Below are 19,906 nucleotides of genomic sequence, written 5' to 3' on the forward strand. Positions count from 1 at the left end.
GAGTGCCGTTGATTACTGCTGCGGTTTGTCATTATTACATTAACTAACGCTTGATAGCTCTTACCTTGCATTCAGGTTCAATGACTCTCTAATAAACAACAAATTGTGCAACAAAACAGCGCAATTAATAGCACAGCATCTATAGATTCGTTAGTTCACTTTGTCTATATAAAATATTTACATGGTATATAATCTACGTCGATTTCTCAAGTTGCAGCCAGAATGCTTGCTCAATGGGACAACCTGGACTGGACATTTTGACATGGCTAAGTCCATCGAAAACAACAGTTCATGACCACAACCCGTGCATATAGAATACATACATATATAGTAACTAGTAAACTCTTTGAAATGAAAGAGGAGAGGGAAAGCAAACGCCAAAATCAAAGCATTTGAGAAATTTGTGCGTGCATTTCAATGTGCCAACAATTGAGATGCCCATGCATCAGCAGCTGATTGATAGATGTATATATAAATAAGAATATATATATAGGATAAGCGCATATATAAGCACTTGCACCAAATAGTTTTTGGCATTGTTTCAATTGCTGCAACGTGCACATCTGACGCTACTTTGTAAATTGATTTATCGACAGCGGGAGGCGGGCAATGGGATAAGCAGGCAGAGAGGCAGAGAGACTGAGAGACTGAAAGACAGACAAATAGTCGCTGGGTGCATTGCTAGTTTAAATGGCAGCACAGCTGCGCACTCTAAATAGCAATGCGTATCGAAATAAACTGCCTCATTTGCCAAATGCAAAGACAAATATATCAAGCCAGTGAGAGGGAGAGAGAGCAAGAGAGAGTGGGAGACAGAGAGAGAGAGAGAGAAAGAGAGAGAGAGAGCAGAAAGTGTATATATTCTGTTTATTGGTTAATAAATCATGTTGGCCAGTGTAATTAAAACAGCGCTCGCTTTAATTGTAAATATTTTCACACAAAGCCCTTCTGTCTGGCTGTCAAAGACAGCAAAGATTGCCATCTCCCTCCCCCTCGCTCTCCCTCTCTCGCTCGCCCTCTCTCTGTTTTAACTTTTGATATTTTGCAATTGTGGCCAACAGTCAAATAAAGACATTCACCTCGTGCATCCTTTGTTGCAGCCATGGCCTGCCCACCTGACAACGTGTCCAAAACAGTCAGACAGATGCAGACAGGAGGATGTCTCAATATTCTATATAGCATCACAATTATTTATTTTAAATATAATTTAACAATATATAAATTGTTTTTCTTCAATTCCCATTCTTCTTCTTGCCTATGTTGCTTTCCTTTCGAGCTGCACGACCCAAACAACGAGTCACGCGAGTCGAAAATAGAAATGCAAATAGTATTAAAAACTATTTTGCAAACCTGCCAAATGCCAAGAGAAAATGTGTAAAATACCGTCGGGTATACACAGCTGAATAGCACTTGTTCACATTGCAGAAATACCCTAATTGAACAGATCTAACTCGAGCCTTATACAGGGGGAAATAAGTAGGTGCATTTCATTAAGAAGTCAAAAGTCTTTCCATCTTGCTTTTACTCCCTATCAGGAAAATATTGCTTGAAACCAATACACCTCATTATTTGTGTGACTGAATTCGAATTCGACTCTCACGTATGCCAACTGTTCTGCTGTTGATTGAGCTGACACCTGCCACATGCCACATGCCACACACTTGCCACCAGGTAGAGCAGGCAGCAGGTAGCGTCGCATTGAGCTAATTGAATTTCCGTTTTACTTGAGTCAAGCATTAATGCTTCAATTATCTGCCTAATCAACTCATTCGCAAATTAAAATCCATTTACAATATTATTAAACCTACTCGAAATAATCAAATATAACGCAAGATGTGGGGCACCCAACTCACACACACACACACATCCATGAGCACACACTCGCACACACTCGGGGGCAATTGAATAGATCAAGTGGCAGCCAAACTAATTGTAACTGATTCCCATTTACACAATTTCCTTAAATACCAAACTAAATGAATACATAAAAAAATATTTGTAAAAAAATATAAAATCAATATGATATTTATAACAAAAATACATATATATTATTATGTAATTAACTGTAAAAATGTCATATATTTTATATTGAAATTCCTACTTAAGTTTCTTAAATTATTTTGCAATTTAAAACTAAGTATATATTTAATATATTATTCACACAGTGAGAATGCAGATATATGGTGATTTTTTTTTTTTTTTTTTTTTTTATTTGTTTATTCGGCGTCTGCTTGATATTTGTGCCCGTTGCCAGGTGCGAAGACAACAACAGCAACAAGAACAACAAGTGAAGCCCAAATTGATTAGATTAACAATATATAATTCACAATGTTTATAGCTGTTCGATCGTTTGTCAATCAATCTTGATTAGCGATATCAGGTTTTATTCCTATATCTCTGCCTACTGCCCTACCCCTCAGTCCTCAGGGCGCATACCTGATTGCTCATTTCTCACCTGCAGCAATGATCGAGCAGCACCTAAAGTAAGCATTCGATTTTTGCATGGCAATCAATTAAATGTTTCGTTTCATTAACTAAATTCGCACCTCAACCAGCAAATCGCTTTGCCATAAACAAGGCACTAAAATTGGGAGCACGAAGCACAATAACGTTGGGAGCTCTAATTGAAAACGAGTTGGGAAAAACGAAGGCTGCTGAGGGAAATATTCAGAATATAAACCACAATTGTTATAGGGAAAAGGCAAGGTGAGTGAAATTGGCGTAATTAAAAGCAAACTTTGAAGCCCAACAAAAACAGAAGCCAAAATAAAAGCCCAAATCGAGCTGCATTCAGAGAAGGAACTGACCGACTACTGAATACTCTAACCAGCATCTAATAGTCAAGCAAGTCTTCTATCTCACATCCATAAATTTTTGTGAAGAAATAGTTGACTAAATGAAGAGTGTTATCGAATTTTATCGTTATTTAAAAACAACTTTTTGACTTACTCTGAAACTCACTCTTATAGTTGTATTTTTATAGATTCATTTTCGCCATATAGAGAGCAAGCCCTGATCAATGCACCGCCTCCTTTTGTCCACTTATCCCATTGCACTGAGAGAAAACCAATATACCCACAATCTCATTCTAGTTGCTAACATGCAAAGCCTATCTTATTTATAAGACTCTTACAAGCAAACATAGAATAACGGAGTTGTGAGTAAATGCAAGGTAAAGACTGCAAATTGAATACTAAATTTATGAGACCCCTGTTTTTCATTATCAGATTTTCAGTGCGTGGGCGGGCTACGGGAAAATGTTGGAAACTTGTGTAGTTGGCTTCACTCCAGCTAGAAGAGTCACCCAAGAGGTAAGCTGCTGTTGTTGTTAGTTTCTCTGGCTGTTGTTGGTTGCTGTTGTTGTTGCTGCCACTGATGCAAGTTCACTCACCTCAATTTGCGACCATAGAAATGACAGTAATGCAAGCAAAGTAAGCGAGCTGCCATCTTTCGATGCAAATGCAACATACAGCATGCAGCATGCAGCATGCGACGCCCATCGCCTTTGCAAGCCTAAAGAAGTTTCAGTATAAATGGAAAACATTACTAATGACCATTGAAAATTACCTATTGATTAATTTTCATTTGGTGTTCCCAGTGGCAAGCACTACAAGCACTCAAGAGGCGCTTCAAATTCAATGCAACATAGTTACAGACAGACTTCAAGCAGTTCAAGTGTCTGACTGCCGCACAGAGCAGAAGACGAGAGGTCGCGAAAAACACATTCATATACACATATGTATTACAAAATAACAACAGTTATTCAACTGCAATATCTATGTATGTGTGTATGTGTTCGCCGCGCTCTCTTGCGCTGTTGGCATGGCAACAATTGATATCATAATTGACATAAACTGCTTCAGTTCTTCTCTTTTTTTAATTTTTTTTTTTCGTTTTTGTTCTTATGTGTTTTGTATTTGTGTTTTTGTTTTGCGCCTTCATTGCCCTAACCAGCCCCCTCCCAACTGTCTCTCACACGTATATCACTATCTTTCTGTCTCTCTCACCTAAATTTTAATGATTGGATGGTAGCTTACTGCAAATTATAAATACTTGCACGCACACAACAACTGTGCGGGTGTATGTGTGTGTGTGTGTGTGTATGTTTGCGTTGCTGTGTGGGTCTCGCAGCTACAAAAACTAACGGCATCACCTGATTGCAGATTTAATTTATGATTTGTAATATGCATCTGCATGTGTGTGTATGTGTGTGTGTGTGTGTGAATACACTCTGATAATACAAAACATTATTAATGCTGTGATTAAAAGCTTCTTTTTTTCTTGGCTTTTTTCCCAGTTGTTGCTAATTGCAAATCCAGCTTAAAAAGTTGCTCTTAATTAATTGAAAGCATGTTGAAAGGTTTCTCTGCAACTCAATATTACCGTTAACTCAAAGCTGTACTGATTAAATAATCAGCTCTCAGAATAAAGCTTTCAGTACACAACAAAAAATTAGGGTCAACTAGTGGAATGCACTAATATATATCATAAAGAAAGATTAGAGGTCAACAATAATAAAAACAAAGAAATTAAAGTGTCAAATGAGCCACACTAATATACCCTTGTTTTGCACAGTGTTCTGCTGGGCATCCGTGAAGTAACGGCGGAAAGCGAAATGAAGAATCTGCTGACACTTGCCCATATGGCGACAGTCACACATACACACACACACACACATATGCATGTATGTAGAATTGCAAGAGTTACTGAAATGAACGGCGAAAGAAGCGAAGAAGAGGGAGAGAGAGAACGCGTAAAAAATTTGTTGCTTAATTTAGATTTGAGTGCGGTAGGTCAAGTGGCAAATTTTCTCAACAAATTTTCGGTTGTTTTTTGCTCTATGCTCGTTCGCAAAGTAAAAGCGGGTATATTGGCTTCAGCCATACGTGTTGTGTTTGTTAAATTGGAGGGTATGAATTCCTAAATCTTTATCTATACCTTGGAATTTCAGATATATAAGCGAGTTTTTAATCACATACATATTTATACATATATAAAGGCAAACTTTTTCAGCTCGCTGCAACGAGTGCAAGAGTAGCATGCAGTCGAGTACAGCCGACTCATAATATTCTGACTTGTTTCTCCTGCTCTTTACGCTCAACACAAGCAAAACTTGACTAATTTTACAGTCATACTGAATGCGGATTGAATGTGTTCAATCAGATTGCCCTTGCCCACGTTTCCAATGCTCGTTCACTCACACAAGTTTATATACATATGTACATATGTACATATATATAATACAAATACACAAGCAGGGGGGGAGGGCCGAATGACTGACCACGAACTTAGAGGTTGCTACAGATGCTACCTCCAGCCTCTGCCTCGTTCCTCCTGCAGCTGTCAATCAGTTGCAGTTCCCATCAAGTTTTGACTTCTGATTTGATTTTTGGTCAGTTGCAATCCGATTTTAGTACAATTTTGGCCGATTCCAAGTTGACATGTTTGGCATCTGCGAGTGCACTTCGAAAAGAACAGACGCACACGCACATACACAAATACGCAATTAGGTAGAATTTACAGAACAAGAAAGAACAGGAAAAATGGAAATGGATAGAAGTTGGCAAGGATTCTCGTGAACTCGATTTCAGCAAACAATTCCTAAATTATGAACTAGTTCAAAATTAAAAAATATAATGAATTTGATAACTGAAATAAATTAATTAGATGTACATACATACATATGTGCGGTTTATACATATGTATGTATGTAAGCATAGTTAAATAAACATGTAAATGTTTGTAATTTATATTAATCCAGTTAGCATTTAGGTTCATAGAGCTTTCACTGAACTTTTTTTTCATATCAGTTTTTTTTTTTTTTTCAATTTTTAATTAAATGTTTACAATATACATATCAGAAAAAGTTCTTACCCATAGAGCCGGCTGAAATATCTGTAGATTTTTTCTTCACTTAATAAATGTTTTTGTTCCGCTTAGTTTTCTTCTTCTTTTACATTTATATGTTGTTATTAACGGCGGCGCTTTTTCTTGATTTTGTTCTTTTGAGATCGCTTTCCGAGTTCCTTTTTGTTGTTTTTTTCTTTTTACGTAGCTGATAAGATGGCCACACGTTGACTCTGTTACTTATTTATGAACAATGTACTCCATACATACAAATGCAGCTCTGATAACAGCTGCAGGTTTGCTTGTGTCTTTTACATGAGAAACGTTGATAACGCGCTGTGAAAAAGGGATTGAAATATGAAATATGTGCAGAGATACATGAAAACATATACATATGTAAGAGAACAAAATTATGCTTTCCGTATAAGTTTTGTTAACGACTTCACTCAGTACCAATCAATCTTCTTATGCTCGATGCACATTAGTTATCCTAATGCTGTATGCACTCTACTTGTGTTACTTATGCATATTCAAATAAGAGTTCATGAATATTTTGAAATCAACCGTTATTGCCCTTTCGAAACTGCACTTACCGCAGCGCAGATCAAAATATTAAACAGTATAAGAATTTTTACTAGTTTTCAGACATATAGTAAATACACACACAAACATTTAAATATTCATGTCTTTTTTCAGCTTGCTTATCTGTTCAATTCTTGTTCGTTTTTCGCTTTTAGAATAGTTTTGCTTGTGCGAGTGAATTGTTTATGTTGCCTAAGATTATATATTTTATCGAGAGATTTTTCTCTTGGTATTGTAAAGCTATTTTCATTTAGACCTTATTAGGGCAAAAGAATTCTCACACACAAATAGAATACAAAAATGCATTTGGCGCGTAACAAACACTCAAATTTGAAAAAAACAATAACAAAAGCATATGTATATGTATTTATATATATTGCCGGTCAATTCAATTTATGTTGTTTAAATTCATGTTTTTTTGTTTTTTTGTTTTTTGTTTTTTGCTTTGCTTTTGCTTAAGCTTTTATGAGAGCGAGAGAGCGAGAGATAGAAACGCGATCAAGAAATTTTTTGTAGTAATTTTCCATGCAATAATAAAATGTTTTTCAGCTTTTATTTTGTATTTATTTTCTGATTTTGTTATTGTTTTCTTCGTTTTCTGATAAATAAATATTTTTTTCGTGCTGTCTTAAGACAATTTGTTTTTATATGTGTAAAAATGTGGAATAATTTACCAGAACAAATAATAGTAATAAATTACACAACTAAAAACGAATTGAACGAAACGAATTTAGAAAATAAAAAAATAAAAACACTTTTTGTGCTGCTTCTTTTATCTGCTCGGCTCTGTTTGTGGCTCGAGACTTAAGTAAAAGCTGGGCTTTGAGCGGCTTTTAGAAGGCGCGTCCCGTTAACTCGCCGACGACAACCGAACGCGGCCACTGACAAAATCAAACTGAAATCAGCCCCAGCTGCTGTCTGCCTGCCTGGCTGGCTGACTGCTTGGTCGGTCGGTCGGTCGTAAACAGCACAGCACGAAAGCTATACGAATGTGTTGTTGTTGTGTTTGATATTGAGTTGTTGTGTATGCGTGCGAGCGAGCAGCGCTCTTCATATGCACCCACACAGTTGCAGTAAGCTTATTACGTCCAGCTGAGAACAAGAGGGATAGCAAACATAGGCAAATGAGAGCAGAGTAGCAACAGGCAGTCGACCAGCAGCGGCAGCAACAACAACACGATACGCTACTGCATTTATATATCAATGTGTGAATATGCTTGGTGTGTAAATATACATATGATTGTATCTATGTGAATAAAGAAGTTAAATTCGGTTATTAAACTGCATTCCTCTTATGCTATAATGTAAATGTTTATTACTAATGCAATATTTCAACCATTCAATATACATTAAACTTGTGTTCGGCTATTTCTATTACACTTGTATATGCCTATTTGACGGATTGTAGCGGAGCTAATAAGTCATAGATGCCTATTCACATTTGTGTGTTCTTTGATATTTGTTTTTTTATTATATACATATGTATGTATGTATGTATTTTATTTAGTTTTTTTCTACATCTCTACGTGTGTGCGGCGCACATGTGGAACATATCAGAAGGGAGAGAAGTTGGAGGAGAGGAGCAACAACATTGACACGGCGCGACAAAAACGACGCTTGATATGATTGAACTCTTAAATTGTCCCGGTACTCTGCGTTTCGCCCACCTTCCACCCATAGTTCTACGTTGGCCTATACATGCGTGTATCTAGATAAATGCATATGTGTTGGTAATTTGTATGTGTGTGCGTCTTTAGCTCTTGTGTGTGTTTGTTAGTGCTTTGCAACGTTCGCATTCTCAGTGTCTGCTCAATTATCAACAGTTTGTTTGTTTGGCCGTTTTGTCTCCTTCGCCGTGTGTGTACACAAAGCAAAGTGCCAAAGCAAAGGCACATGCAAAGGCAAAAGTAAAAGCAATTGTTGCTGCCTATCATAACAATAACAACAAGAGCTCGAAAATAGCGAATAGCAGGGGCCAGTGTGAGCAAGTGCGAGTGAGATGCTACTATGCAAACACGCATATGGGATGAACCACGGGTATTCAAACGGATCACAGTCATTTTACAGTTCTTTTTTTTTTTAATCGTCTGCGCCTTTTATCACCCACATATTAACAGTTTATTGTTGTTACATTTATAAATGGCGCGCTCATTTTGTATTCAAAGCGAAGAATTAATAAATTATTAATAATATATACACATACATACAAATGCACTTATGTACATACATAAGTATGTGGGTGTTTGTATATAGCAAAGGCGAGTGCAAAGTTCTTCTATATGGGCAACTATTAAAATGATTGTCAGCTATAATCAGACATTTGCGTTATAAGTGCATACATACAAACATATGTACATACATACTACGTACACTTGTAGAAACATACATATGTAGATGTATGTATTTACGTATTTATATATGTATGTAAATCTACAGTCTAGATTCTATTATCAGTTATTTTTTCTTTTTTTTTGTTGATAACAAATATACACACAAATATATAAATATATATAAATGTCTGCATATTTACATACTCGAATGTATATGTATGTATATATATGAACGTATTAATGAACCATTTTCGCACTGAGTGGGTTATAATACGAGTTATCTATGGAGAAGCCCCCCATTGTGCATACAAACTTATGTATGTATGTACATTGTATATACACATTAATATATATATGTGTCTATATATGTATATTTATATTATATGATAAGAGCCGATGACCGATTTAGTTCTATATGTGTTTGTATATACATACATATATACTACATTAAAACTCTGCCTTTAAATGATAACTAGCGTAGACTCTGAAAACAGACGCTGTCAAAAAATAAATACCGATTGGGCCCTATCGACTATTTAATACTCTATAGATGTACGTTCTATACATATGTATGTACATCGAAGATTGAGGGCATTTCATATTCATCTCTCGTTTCCAATAGTCTTGCAATGAATATGCATTCATACACACTTTGATACTGTGGTAGAAACTTATAGCACGGATACAATATATTCATATATGACCAATGTTAATATATTAGCAATTGCATAAACTTAATTAACCACAATCAAGAAATATTGAATATTGATATTTCCTATTTGATATTTGTGAATTTTATATCTGTTCTGATTTATTGGAGTTTATTGGAAATGTAAGCAGTCAAGCAACAAGCTTAAATTAAATTCTTTTTTAAATTCCTCGGCTGCATTTATTGAAATGTACCGTAAAGCCCCTTTGCATGGCATTCCTTACAAACGCTCTCTCTTTCCCTATCACTCTTACAAGCTCTCTCGAAATCTGTACGAAATTTACAGTCCCCCGCTCGATAGCTCGCTCGCACTAACTGCCCATCTGGCTGGCCCTTTGGCATAATTGCAGTGCCATTTGAGCAGTTCACCTGGACATCGGACAGGGAAAACAGTTTGCATGCCATTTGTCAACTTTTTTCGAAAATACACGGCGCACTGGGCACAATTAGTGAACGTGTACGCCACCACAAAATAAAAGGACTGCAAAAAAAGTACAGATAAAAAAAATGAACAGAAAATATTACAAAATGCATCAGTGCTGCCAGGTTAGAGCTCTAGCCTTTTTTTGACCATTCATTCTCTCTCTCGGTCTCTCTATCCCGCTGTCTCTTTCTTTCTTCCTAACTTTCTCAAATAGTTTAGGGGTACTGCATATTAGGCCATTTTTAATTTACTCTCCTCACATCCTTCCATTCAAATTCCGACTTATCTCATTCTGTCTGTCAACATGCATGGCAGCGCTGTCAGCTTAGCCTTTTTCAGCAGAAAGTTAGCCAATGCATTTAAAACTTAATTAGCTAATTTATATTTAGTACACTCTTATTTAGCTTTAATATGCTTAAAGAATATATAATAATACAATGAAAATGAAAGATTATATATATAAAAGATTCTTAGAAAACGCCGCTCAACACTATTCGTATATAAGCAACAAGCAAAAAAGAAAAAACAGACTGCAGAAAATCTGAAAAACATTCCGCATTCGCAGGTTGTCAATTAATTGTGCTGAAACCCTGCATGTGGATGGGCCAAGGGTGAGAGAGAGAGTGATACAAGGATGTGCATGTAACTTTTTTAAATGGCCAAAACATTTACATGAATCGTTGAAGTATACAGAAGAGGAGATGTTGCAGCCCACCCCTGCTTTAACTGTTGCCATCAAAGTGTATTTTCGCATCACTGCTTGCATGTGGACATGGCTTGGTGAATCAGTGTGCCGGAGTGCCTGATAACCAACTAGTAATGGAGCCCTAAATCTGGCATGGAAACTGGCATACGGAGTTATGCCCATAAATGAAGGATAAAAAAAAAAAATAAATAAATAAAAATAAACACTTAATTAAAAAAAAGTTTTCCTCATTGGTTATTAAAAAATTTTTGGTAGTATATTCAAATCTTAAATGTTATCAGTAAATTGGCGCCTTACGAACTGTCATCACTATTCAGCACTAACAGCTGATTGAGTTACTCATTGGTAATTAATCATCGTTTAAAATTATAATCGATAGCTGACGTGAAGCAAAAGCTGCTCTGTTTTGTTTGCTGTTTTCTGTGGCAGTAGTGGCTGTAAAATTTAATTTCAAGAGTCACTCGTCAATACAATGTTCAGGTCGACGCGTCGGAAAACGTTCTATGCTTTTTACTAATTGGAAAATTCACTCGCGAAGATAATATCTGCATTAAATAAAATAAGTCAACATAATTTGAATTTCTGCGCGCTCCTAATAACCGGTCCGTTCATGTCTTCTGCCTTTTCGGGGTGCCCACAGTTGCATTATTTCTAATGCTCTGAGTAAGTGTGTGTGGCAAATTTAACCGGAAAATTAATTCATTTTTTGTCACAGAAATGGCATCGCCGAAAGGCCAGAGTCGTGTTGATTCCCGGCGTAAAAAGACGACCAACCGCTTACTGAAGTTCAAGGAAAAATACCTTAGCTGGAAGTATGCTCGATATTTGGCTCTCGATCCGTCGGCTCTGCCGATTGTTGCTCTGCTGATTGTTTTGGCTGAGGCGGTGATCAACGTGTTGGTTATTCAGCATGTGCCCTACACCGAGATCGATTGGGTGGCCTATATGCAGGTAGGAGAAAGAAAGAGAGAGAGATCGGGTGGTTCTATTCATATGGTAATTCACATATTTTCAGGAATGTGAAGGCTTTCTGAATGGCACCACAAATTATGCGCTGCTGCGAGGTAAGTAAATTTCCTTTTAGTTTATTTTTGGAAACCAGGCAGCCGTTAAAAAACAGAGAGAGAGAGAGAGAGAGAGAGAGTGCGCGAGAGAGTCAAAGAGAACTGCCCATTAACAGTAGGGAAGTTATGCAAAGGCAGTATTTTGGAAGCAAATTTCCTTATATCACTAACGAAACTTCCCTACCCCAATACTTATCATTAACCGATTTCCCTTTACATCAATGAATTCCGCAATGTTGTCCCTTTTCCTTTTGGAATTTTTAGATGCCGTTCATTTAGCTGCCTTTAGTTAAGCAACGGTAACTACAAAACAAACTTATCGATAACAAGGAGAATGTCGACTTTCAATTTGGTTGTATTTTTCTTGGATTTGTTTCCACTTAATGGAATCTATATATATATATATATAGCCCCTAGACTGTACAATAACAAAACTTAAAAGAAAGAAAAATTAAGGCATTTGTAGGTCAATTGGCGATTACAAAACAGTTATCGATAACAAGACATAGACAAATTCAACTCAGTTGAACAAGGATTTGATTTTACTAAGGAAGCCTACGCCGCCGCTTCCACCACTTTCTCCTGTTCGCCTTTCGGATTTTTCGATTTCTTCGTCCTTCGTTGTGCTTGTTGCTGTTGCTTCTGTGGCTCTCCTTTCTCCTTGAGTTCCTTTGGCTGTTCCTTCTCTACCTTCTGGCCCGTTCGCTTTGCTAGGACCTGCGCTGGAAGCAGAATAATAAGGAAGTTAAGTAACATAATTGATGGAGCCGTTAGCGGGAATTGTTAAGGCATAATAGCGCAAGACTGCTGGAGCGAGCATTGGAGGTATTAAAGTTGGACCACCATTCCGTGAGGCGGAATAAAGTGACCAACATAAAATGGGGTAGGCCCATTCCGTCTGTTCCGTAGAGGAACTAGGAATTAATTATGCATTTCAACCGAATAGCATAGGAAAATTTAAAAAAGCTCAAGTCGTGGTCATTTGAGAAGAGAACTTTTAGGACTTTATAACTTATATAACTTTAGATTACTCTAAAGCTGCCAATTAGTTATCCGTTTGTTTGAAGCTTGACTGTGTGCCAACATTACGTAAATTGAACGACCTAGTTATTCATGATGAGAAAATATTTAATATGGGCCACCAAGTTCAAGTTTGAGCAGTGTAAGGATTATATGGAAGTGGGCTGTTTCCTCGATCGGAAATGAACTATGCTGAAATTGAGAGCCCGATCAATCGATCTCTAAGTTGCGTATAGATTGTAGACATTAGATTATATTTAAAATATTATAAAGAGGATGATGCAAATACAGATCTGCCTTCTACTGCTCTTCCGTTTGCTTTGGATGGGTTTTCTCAAAAGTTGGGAGTTTAAAGTATTTACGTTGCTTTCTTACTGCCGTCTTTGCGCTCCGCCATGCCGTTGATTTGCCCGGGCGTATCCTCCTCTAGCTCGGCGTAGGCCTCTATGAGCGCGCGCTGCTGCTGGCTCAGCTTCTTGGGGATGTCGATCTTGATGTGAACGAAGTGGTCGCCATGGCCGTGGGCATTGACACGCTTCAACCCCTTGCCGCGCAGGGCGATCTTGCGATGCGACGAGGTGCCCGGCTCGATGTTCAGCCACTGGTCCTCGTAGACACCCTGGACGCGGATGGTGCCGCCGAGCACAGCCTGGGAGAGCGAGATGGGCGCGTCCGTGTGGACGTCGGCGCCGTCCCGCCGGAAGTAGTCACTGCGCTCGACGCGGAACGTGATGAAGAGCTCCTTGCTGCCCACTTGCATGCGCACCGTTTGGCCGTTCTCGATTCCCGCGGGCACCGGCACCGTCACCTTGCGGCGCTGCACTGTCCGGCCCTTGCCCTCGCACTCGGCGCACGGGTACTTGATGTACTGGCGTGTGCCCTGGCAATACCGGCAGGTGGAGCGCATAACGAAGGGGCCCGTGGAGATGGTCTCGAAGCCGCTGCCGTTGCAGTACTGGCAGCGTCCTGGCTTGGTGCCCGGCTCGCACTTGGAGCCTGCGCACTTCGGGCACTGGTCGACGACGTTGACGTTGACGTCCTTGTTGATGCCACGCGCCGCCTGGGCGAAGGTCAGATCCATGACCAACTCCTGTGCCTGGCCAAAGCCGAATTTCGAGTCGGCGAAGTCGTCGAAGTTGTTGCTGCGAAAGTTGCCTTCGCCGAAGATTTTGCGGAAGAGCTCCTCGGGGTCGATGGTCGAGCGGAACTGCCAGTTCTGTGCGAAGCCCTCGGCTCCGAAGGGGCCGCCGCCTCCGAATCCTCCCGCGCCACCCTGCCTGTTCATGTTCTCTGTGGTCTGGCCGTAGGTGTCGTACTCCCGCCTCTTCTGATCATCACTGAGCACTTCGTATGCCTCGCTCACCTCCTGAAACTTTTTGCTCGCATCGGGATCGTCTTTGTTCGTGTCCGGATGGTATTTCTTGGCCAGCTGGTAGTATGCCTTCTTGATGTCCTTCGCACTGGCATTCTTAGCCACGCCAAGTGTGGCGTAGTAGTCCTTGGCGTTCAGACGACTCGAGCTGAAGATACTTCGCCTTTGCTGCTGCTGCTGCTGTTGTAGTTGCTGCTGCCGTTGGTGTGGCGCCCTCTGTTGCCAGGCAGAGGTAGCAACTCCAGCCGTTGAACTGGCAGCGGCTCTCGTCGTCCAACTGGCCAGCCGCCCGGACAGCAGTGTGGCGTTGTATTGACGGCAGCAGCCCTTGAACGGCAGTTGGCGCAAAACACATAAATTTTTACACGAAATCATTTTGTCCATTAATTGTTATAGTTAAACTCTATTTATCTTCTCTCTCTCTATTTGGCAGCCAGCTCTAACAACATGCCGTAATAACCTCCATGCTGCTTAATACAAAATGTTCTCTCTCTCATTTTTTTTCACTTTGACATTTTGACAGTCACCGCGTTGCGTAAACAGTTCGCTCACGAACACACACATGTGTTCGATAGATTGTTCTCGCAAAATGATTTTGCCGCCAACTGAACAGCTGTTGTAGAAAGATAGAGGTAACGCGTAATCGGACTAATTTAATTGCTGCTAAATTAAATAGCATAAAATGTTATAGAATCAAACAGCTCTATTACGATATAGTAGTCGTGTTTCCTGTCAGGCAACCATCTCTAACGATATTTTATAGGCGTGAAGAGCTCACGAGCTGGTCTTTTCGATAACATTGCTTTGCCCGCCATCATCGCGATTTGAATTACTTTCACAGTGTATGTTTTGAACCCTCCACAGGTGACACCGGCCCGTTGGTCTATCCGGCTGCCTTTGTTTACATATACTCTGCACTCTACTACCTGACCGCTCACGGCAGCAACGTGCGCCTGGCCCAGTACATATACACCGGCATCTACTTGCTACAAATGTGCCTCGCTCTGCGGCTTTATGCCAAGAGTCGCAAGGTGCCGCCCTACATGTTGGTGCTGACCGCCTTTACGTCGTATCGCATACACTCGATCTATGTGCTGCGCCTCTTCAACGATCCCGTGGCCGTGCTGCTGCTATATGCATCGCTCAATCTCTTCATGGATAGCCGCTGGTTATGGGGCACCATCTTCTACAGTCTCGCTGTAGGCGTTAAGATGAACATTTTACTCTTTGCGCCGGCGCTGCTGCTGTTCTACCTGGCCAACCTAGGCGTGCTCCTGACTATTGTGCACCTCTTTATATGCGGACTGATCCAGGTAGTGATAGCTTATCCCTTTCTGCGCACTCATCCGGTGGAGTATCTGACCGGGAGCTTCGACCTGGGACGCATCTTCGAGCACAAGTGGACGGTGAACTATAGGTTCCTGACTCGGGAGCTGTTCGAGCAGCGCGAGTTTCATTTGGCGCTGCTGGGACTGCACCTGCTATTGCTCCTGGCCTTCGCCAAGTACACCTGGACGTTCTTCAAGAGCTACGTGCACCTGCGCGAGGTGCAGCAGATCATATTGCCCCAACTAATGCTGAAGAATCGTGAGGAGAAGGAGAAAGCGAAGGCTGCTAAGAAAAAGTCCCATCACAGGAGCAAATCGAAGAAGTCCCAGCAGCAGGAGCAAGCGCAGGAGTTGGAGCCGGGCAACAAGGAGGAGGATGAGGAGGAGTTAACGGCGGAGCAAAAGTCTTTCTTGAAGTCATTCGAAAAGGGATTACAGAACGCCACCGGGCAAAAGCGACCCCCTGCCCCGGTCAAGGAGTCCAAGCGGAAGCCCTACGAAATCTCCTTCGAGCACTGCACCCAGTTGGCTCTGCTGCCCTTCTTCCTCTGCAACTTCATCGGCGTCGTCTGCGCCCGCTCGCTGCATTATCAGTTCTATGTTTGGTACTTCCACTCGCTGCCCTACCTGGTCTGGTCCACGCCGTACTCGGTGGGCGTACGGTTCCTAATCCTGGGCGGCATCGAGTATAGCTTCAATACCTATCCAAGCACCAACCTCTCCAGCATCGTTCTACACGTGAGCCACCTAGTGTTGCTGGTGGGCGTGGCACGTCATATCCGCCATATCATAAAGCTAAATACGCTTGTCAAGCAGAAGCGCCAGCTGGAGCAGCAGCAGCAACTGGAGCGCGAGAAGGAGGAGTAGAAGCAAGCACAGCTAACGAATGATGACCCAAAGATCACAAAGAAATTGCAATAGACGAAAAATTCTTGAAATTTAGAACATGTTAAAGAGAATTAAGATTTATGAAAGCTTGAATTGTTTTAATTGATTGTTTCACTGGGATAAACTCCGTGGGGATACATCGAGTAGCTCGAAGAGCTAAGAGTAATACCCATTATTTGGCCTTCGAATCCTGCACTCCCCCTTAAAGAGCAAAGTTTGTGCAGACTTAACTTTAAAAACAAATTCAGTTTTTATTGTCGTTAAAAGTAAACTTGACCCAGCCAAAAGCGCATGCATGTCAGGAGAACTTAGAGCTATACAGACTATATATATATGTTAGATATACTATATAGATTACAAATATGATATATTAAATATAGTTTTTGTACAAAAGAGTGAAAGGCCATTTCGTTGACTTAAGCTGGGGAAAGGACTTAAATTTGGAGACTTAGGCTAAGGTATGTCCAGTAAAGAGAATCGGTAAGGGAATCGGGATGGGTAGGGCTGAATTTGGGGTTCATGTTTGTACAACAGTAGGAGAGGGCATATTCCGTGGCTACAGGGTCAGTCACTGCCAACGGCTGCCCTGGGCGTGTGCCGCAGCAGGGGACTCGTTGCAGCGGGCGCTGAAGCTGGCGGAGACAAGGGATTCAGGTCGGCTTGGCTGGCAGCAGCATCGGCAGCTTCAGTCACGCTTCCGCTGCGCTGTACACTGAAGAAGCGCAGCAGCGTCGTCTCGCTATTCCGCCTACTCGAGGTGGGCGTTCGGAGATGCGGCGCATTGTTATCGGAATGCGATATGCGCCGCCTGGGCGTCGCCTGCAAGCGGGGACTGCACTCGGAGTGACGCAGGCTTTGGAGACGTGGCGACGAAGCCAGCACATCCAGCGATGCATCCTCCATGCCCATCTTCTCGCTGAGCGTCAGGCTGCCTCGGCTCATCAACTTCTGTTTGCGTATCTTCGTCAGCCAGTCGACCTTCTCCTTGGCCTTGCGCTTGGGCGACATGATGGTCAGGTGCGGTGCCTCGCCGTCCAGCACATAGTTGGGCAGGTTTGAGGTGGGCGAGTAGATCAACGAGCTGAGCGAGGGCGGCGAAAGCGAAGAGTTTTCTGAGTTCGCTGAGCTGGCTCCAGCTGCAACTGCAGCTGCGGCTGCGGCTGCCGCTTGAGCAGACGTCGTGGGCGGCGAGTTGTAGTTGTGATTCGTCGGCAGCTCACTCAAGGGTGAAGGTGTCGACAGCTTGGCGGCTGCTGTCGCGGGGGCTGTCAGCTGCTCCTGGACATTCTCCTGATTGCTGGACAGCGTGGCAGATGCTTCCTCCTCAACTATGCCGGGCAGTTGCTGCTGCTGCGGCTGCGGCTGACTGCTAGCTGCGAATAGGCGACGTCCTCGGGACTCAAAGCTCTTGGTGCGCTTCTGCTGCGGCTGTTCCAGCTGCTGATTGCCATCGCTGCCAGCGCCAATGCCGCCCAGCATTTCTAGGAAGGAACGCTTGATGCTTGTCTTCTCCACGGAGCTGGGCGTGCGCTCGTTCTGCTCCATGAGCCGCTTCAACGAGCGCGGCGTGGACTCCAAGTCTCGCAGATTGTACTTGTGCTGCGAGGAGGAGCTGGCCTTGGCTGCCCCACCGAACTCCCTCACATAGCTCGACTGTCCACGAAACAGCTCTGCTCGCTCGGCTGCCGTCAGGCTCTCCGGCTGAGGGCCAATGCGCCAAATCTTGTGCCTGGCATCGTCGCTGCAGGTGACAATGGGACGATCATGCGTGGAGCCCCAGGCCACACAGGTGACCTCTACTGTGTGGCCAGCGAGGGCAACCAGCGGTTCAGCAGCATGGTCCAAGTTCCATATGTAGGCCCTCTCGTCGCTGCTGCCGCTGAGCAAGTACTTGCCATCCGGGCTGAGGCAGCTCTTGATGTAAAACGTGGAGTTGAGCAGGCCCTTGTAGCTGGCAATGGGCTTGGCTGCATACGATACGAGGTTGTAGCAGTAGATCGTGTTGTCCATGCAGTTGGCGTAGAGCCGCGTGCCCGATGCATCGACTATGAGATTGGTGAATCCCTTGAACGTGGAGGAGCCGGCATAAGGCAGGCTGTGCCTCGGCAATGGCTCCTTCTTGTATGCCGAGTAATTGCGCCTCAGATCCCAGACCTTGATAACACCATCGCCAGCTCCGCACGAAATCAGCGTATCGTTATCTTGGAAGGCCAAGCCTGTAATGCTGCTCGACGTGTTGCTGCTGTAGTTGGTCATCTTGGGCGTTCTGGTCCTCTGCCTGCGCTGCGACTGCGGTGTGCCTGGCCCACCCGTGTGACCGCTGTAGATGCAGTTGTCCACACGCGAAGTGAGATCCGCGTGGAGGCACGCGCGTATATCCCAGATCAGTATGGCGCCATCGCGTCCACCTGTGGCAAAGACGGCCGGATCCGTGCGTTTGAAGGCGGCCGTCTTCACGGATCTGGTGTGACCCACGTAGGAGTTCAGACCCCGTATGCCAGACCCGGAGACTTCCCACAGACGGGCCGTGTGATCCCCCGAGGCCGACACGAAGCGCATTTGTCCCGGCGCCCACTCCAAGTCGAAGACCGCATTGAAGTGGCATTGTGGGGCACTCAGTGCCTGCTCCTCCGTCTCCTGATTGCGTACCGTCGTGTCCTGCAGTGCAATCTTGCCATCCTCGTTGGCTATAGCCAGAATATGTCGGTAGCCATCACAGTTGGCGAACTTCGCAGAAAATATCGGGGGCTCCGGGTTGAAGTCGGGACTGTAGTTGGCCGGCGCAATGCCGCGCCAGCTGTCCTGCTTGTAGACGCACAAGCGATGCAGCGCAAAGTCATAGGAGCAATCATTGGCTGCAATGGCAGTTAATTAGTTATAAATTCGTTTAAAATGCTCTCGCGCTTTGTTTACGTTCCAAATTTGCTTTTGCAAACTCAGCAAAATCTCAATAACTCATATTACAACACTTTCAACTCAATTTACACAGCAATTTTCTAACTCACAACTAATTTATTTTTGGCGCTCGATTTAACCGCGCAAGGAGCGATCGGCGCGAACTCTTCTTCTTCATTTCGAGCGCCAAAAAAAAATTGTTTTTACTTTCGCCTTACCCAATCCATGTTCTCTGCTGCGCAGTCTGTTGTATATGTTCATTATAAATACTTCTTTCCGTTCAATTTGCTAGTTTTCAACACGGCTTTTATCTACTTTTATTTGGTATATAAGCTATTTCTTTTTAATTAAACTCGCATTTAGTACATATTCCCTGCTTGCGACGCAATCCCTAATAAAATAGTCGACAATGTCAACAAAACTGTTAACGTTACGCTTCTTAACATGAGCGCTGGCAGCAACAATCGAAATATCGATAGTTGATTTTACCAAATTTATGTAGTTTCAGTTTTCAAAAAAATAAAAGTTCATGCTAAAAACACTACAATTCAACTCCAATAATAATTAATAATCATACCAATTCAAATTTTTATTAGCACCACCATTAAACTAGAACTTTAATCATTATATTTAATTAATATAAAAGTATTACCTGTACACAAATATTAATTATTCGAAATATCAATATTTAAATAAAACAGAAATTATCAACAATATCATTAAAATTTATTTTGTTTATTT

At 42.1% G+C, this 19,906-nt stretch overlaps 4 protein-coding genes across 10 annotated transcripts in view; 1 reads left to right on the forward strand and 3 right to left on the reverse strand.

Annotated features, from left to right (window-relative positions):
- Positions 1–7,336, reverse strand: part of LOC6578263 (sestrin homolog) — a 33,183-nt gene extending 25,847 nt beyond the window's left edge. The window contains exons 1-2 of one of the 2 annotated variants that reach the window (XM_032729590.2): positions 7,104–7,336; positions 5,875–6,183 (exon numbers count right to left, since the gene is read on the reverse strand). The gene's annotated coding sequence lies outside the window, so the exon portion shown is untranslated. The remainder of the gene's footprint in view (positions 1–5,874; positions 6,184–7,103) is intronic. The other variant, XM_015163033.3, reaches the window with a different exon arrangement.
- A 3,748-nt stretch (positions 7,337–11,084) lies between these two features.
- LOC6578265 (lethal(2)neighbour of Tid protein) lies at positions 11,085–16,372 on the forward strand. 3 transcript variants are annotated; one of them, XM_015163034.3, is made up of 4 exons: positions 11,085–11,261; positions 11,314–11,549; positions 11,614–11,662; positions 14,919–16,372. In XM_015163034.3, exons 2-4 carry the CDS (start codon positions 11,316–11,318, stop codon positions 16,247–16,249), a joined length of 1,614 nt encoding a protein of 537 aa, XP_015018520.1. In that variant the 5' UTR covers positions 11,085–11,261; positions 11,314–11,315; the 3' UTR covers positions 16,250–16,372. The 3 variants fall into 3 exon arrangements, with proteins under 3 accessions (XP_015018520.1, XP_043866423.1, XP_015018521.1); XM_044010488.1 differs by lacking the exon at positions 11,085–11,261 and having other exon boundaries at positions 11,277–11,549; XM_015163035.3 differs by lacking the exons at positions 11,085–11,261; positions 11,314–11,549; positions 11,614–11,662 and adding an exon at positions 14,609–14,686.
- Positions 12,000–14,550, reverse strand: LOC6578266 (protein tumorous imaginal discs, mitochondrial). Of its 4 annotated transcripts, none has more exons than XM_015163038.3 (2): positions 13,058–14,550; positions 12,000–12,379 (listed from the first exon to the last, which is right to left on the reverse strand). In XM_015163038.3, the coding sequence occupies exons 1-2, from the start codon at positions 14,436–14,438 to the stop codon at positions 12,183–12,185; spliced, it is 1,578 nt and encodes a 525-aa protein (XP_015018524.1). In that variant the 5' UTR covers positions 14,439–14,550; the 3' UTR covers positions 12,000–12,182. The 4 variants fall into 4 exon arrangements, with proteins under 4 accessions (XP_015018524.1, XP_002004182.2, XP_015018523.1 ...); XM_002004146.4 differs by having other exon boundaries at positions 12,000–12,384; positions 13,058–14,549; XM_015163037.3 differs by having other exon boundaries at positions 12,000–12,384; positions 13,045–14,549.
- A 124-nt stretch (positions 16,373–16,496) lies between the features above and the next one.
- On the reverse strand, positions 16,497–19,583 carry LOC6578267 (protein lethal(2)denticleless). The gene is made up of 2 exons (XM_002004147.4): positions 19,384–19,583; positions 16,497–19,125 (listed from the first exon to the last, which is right to left on the reverse strand). Exons 1-2 carry the CDS (start codon positions 19,424–19,426, stop codon positions 16,835–16,837), a joined length of 2,334 nt encoding a protein of 777 aa, XP_002004183.1. The 5' UTR covers positions 19,427–19,583; the 3' UTR covers positions 16,497–16,834.
- Between the last annotated feature and the right edge of the window lie 323 nt (positions 19,584–19,906).

The sequence above is a fragment of the Drosophila mojavensis genome, unplaced genomic scaffold, assembly GCF_018153725.1.
Source record: "Drosophila mojavensis isolate 15081-1352.22 unplaced genomic scaffold, ASM1815372v1 contig_80, whole genome shotgun sequence".
Lineage (NCBI taxonomy): Eukaryota > Metazoa > Arthropoda > Insecta > Diptera > Drosophilidae > Drosophila > Drosophila mojavensis.

Coding starts and splice junctions, on each gene's coding strand:
- LOC6578267 (XM_002004147.4), bottom strand. CDS start 19,426: ATGAACATATACAACAGACTGCGCAGCAGAGAACATGGATTGG. Junction 19,126..19,383: donor CAGCAGAGAACATGGATTGG/GTAAGGCGAAAG, acceptor CTGCCATTGCAG/CCAATGATTGCTCCTATGAC.
- LOC6578265 (XM_015163034.3), top strand. CDS start 11,316: ATGGCATCGCCGAAAGGCCAGAGTCGTGTTGATTCCCGGCGTAAAAAG. Junction 11,550..11,613: donor ATTGGGTGGCCTATATGCAG/GTAGGAGAAAGA, acceptor ACATATTTTCAG/GAATGTGAAGGCTTTCTGAA. Junction 11,663..14,918: donor AAATTATGCGCTGCTGCGAG/GTAAGTAAATTT, acceptor AACCCTCCACAG/GTGACACCGGCCCGTTGGTC.
- LOC6578266 (XM_015163037.3), bottom strand. CDS start 14,438: ATGGACAAAATGATTTCGTGTAAAAATTTATGTGTTTTGCGCCAACTG. Junction 12,385..13,044: donor GACGGCAGTAAGAAAGCAAC/GTAAATACTTTA, acceptor TTCTGCTTCCAG/CGCAGGTCCTAGCAAAGCGA.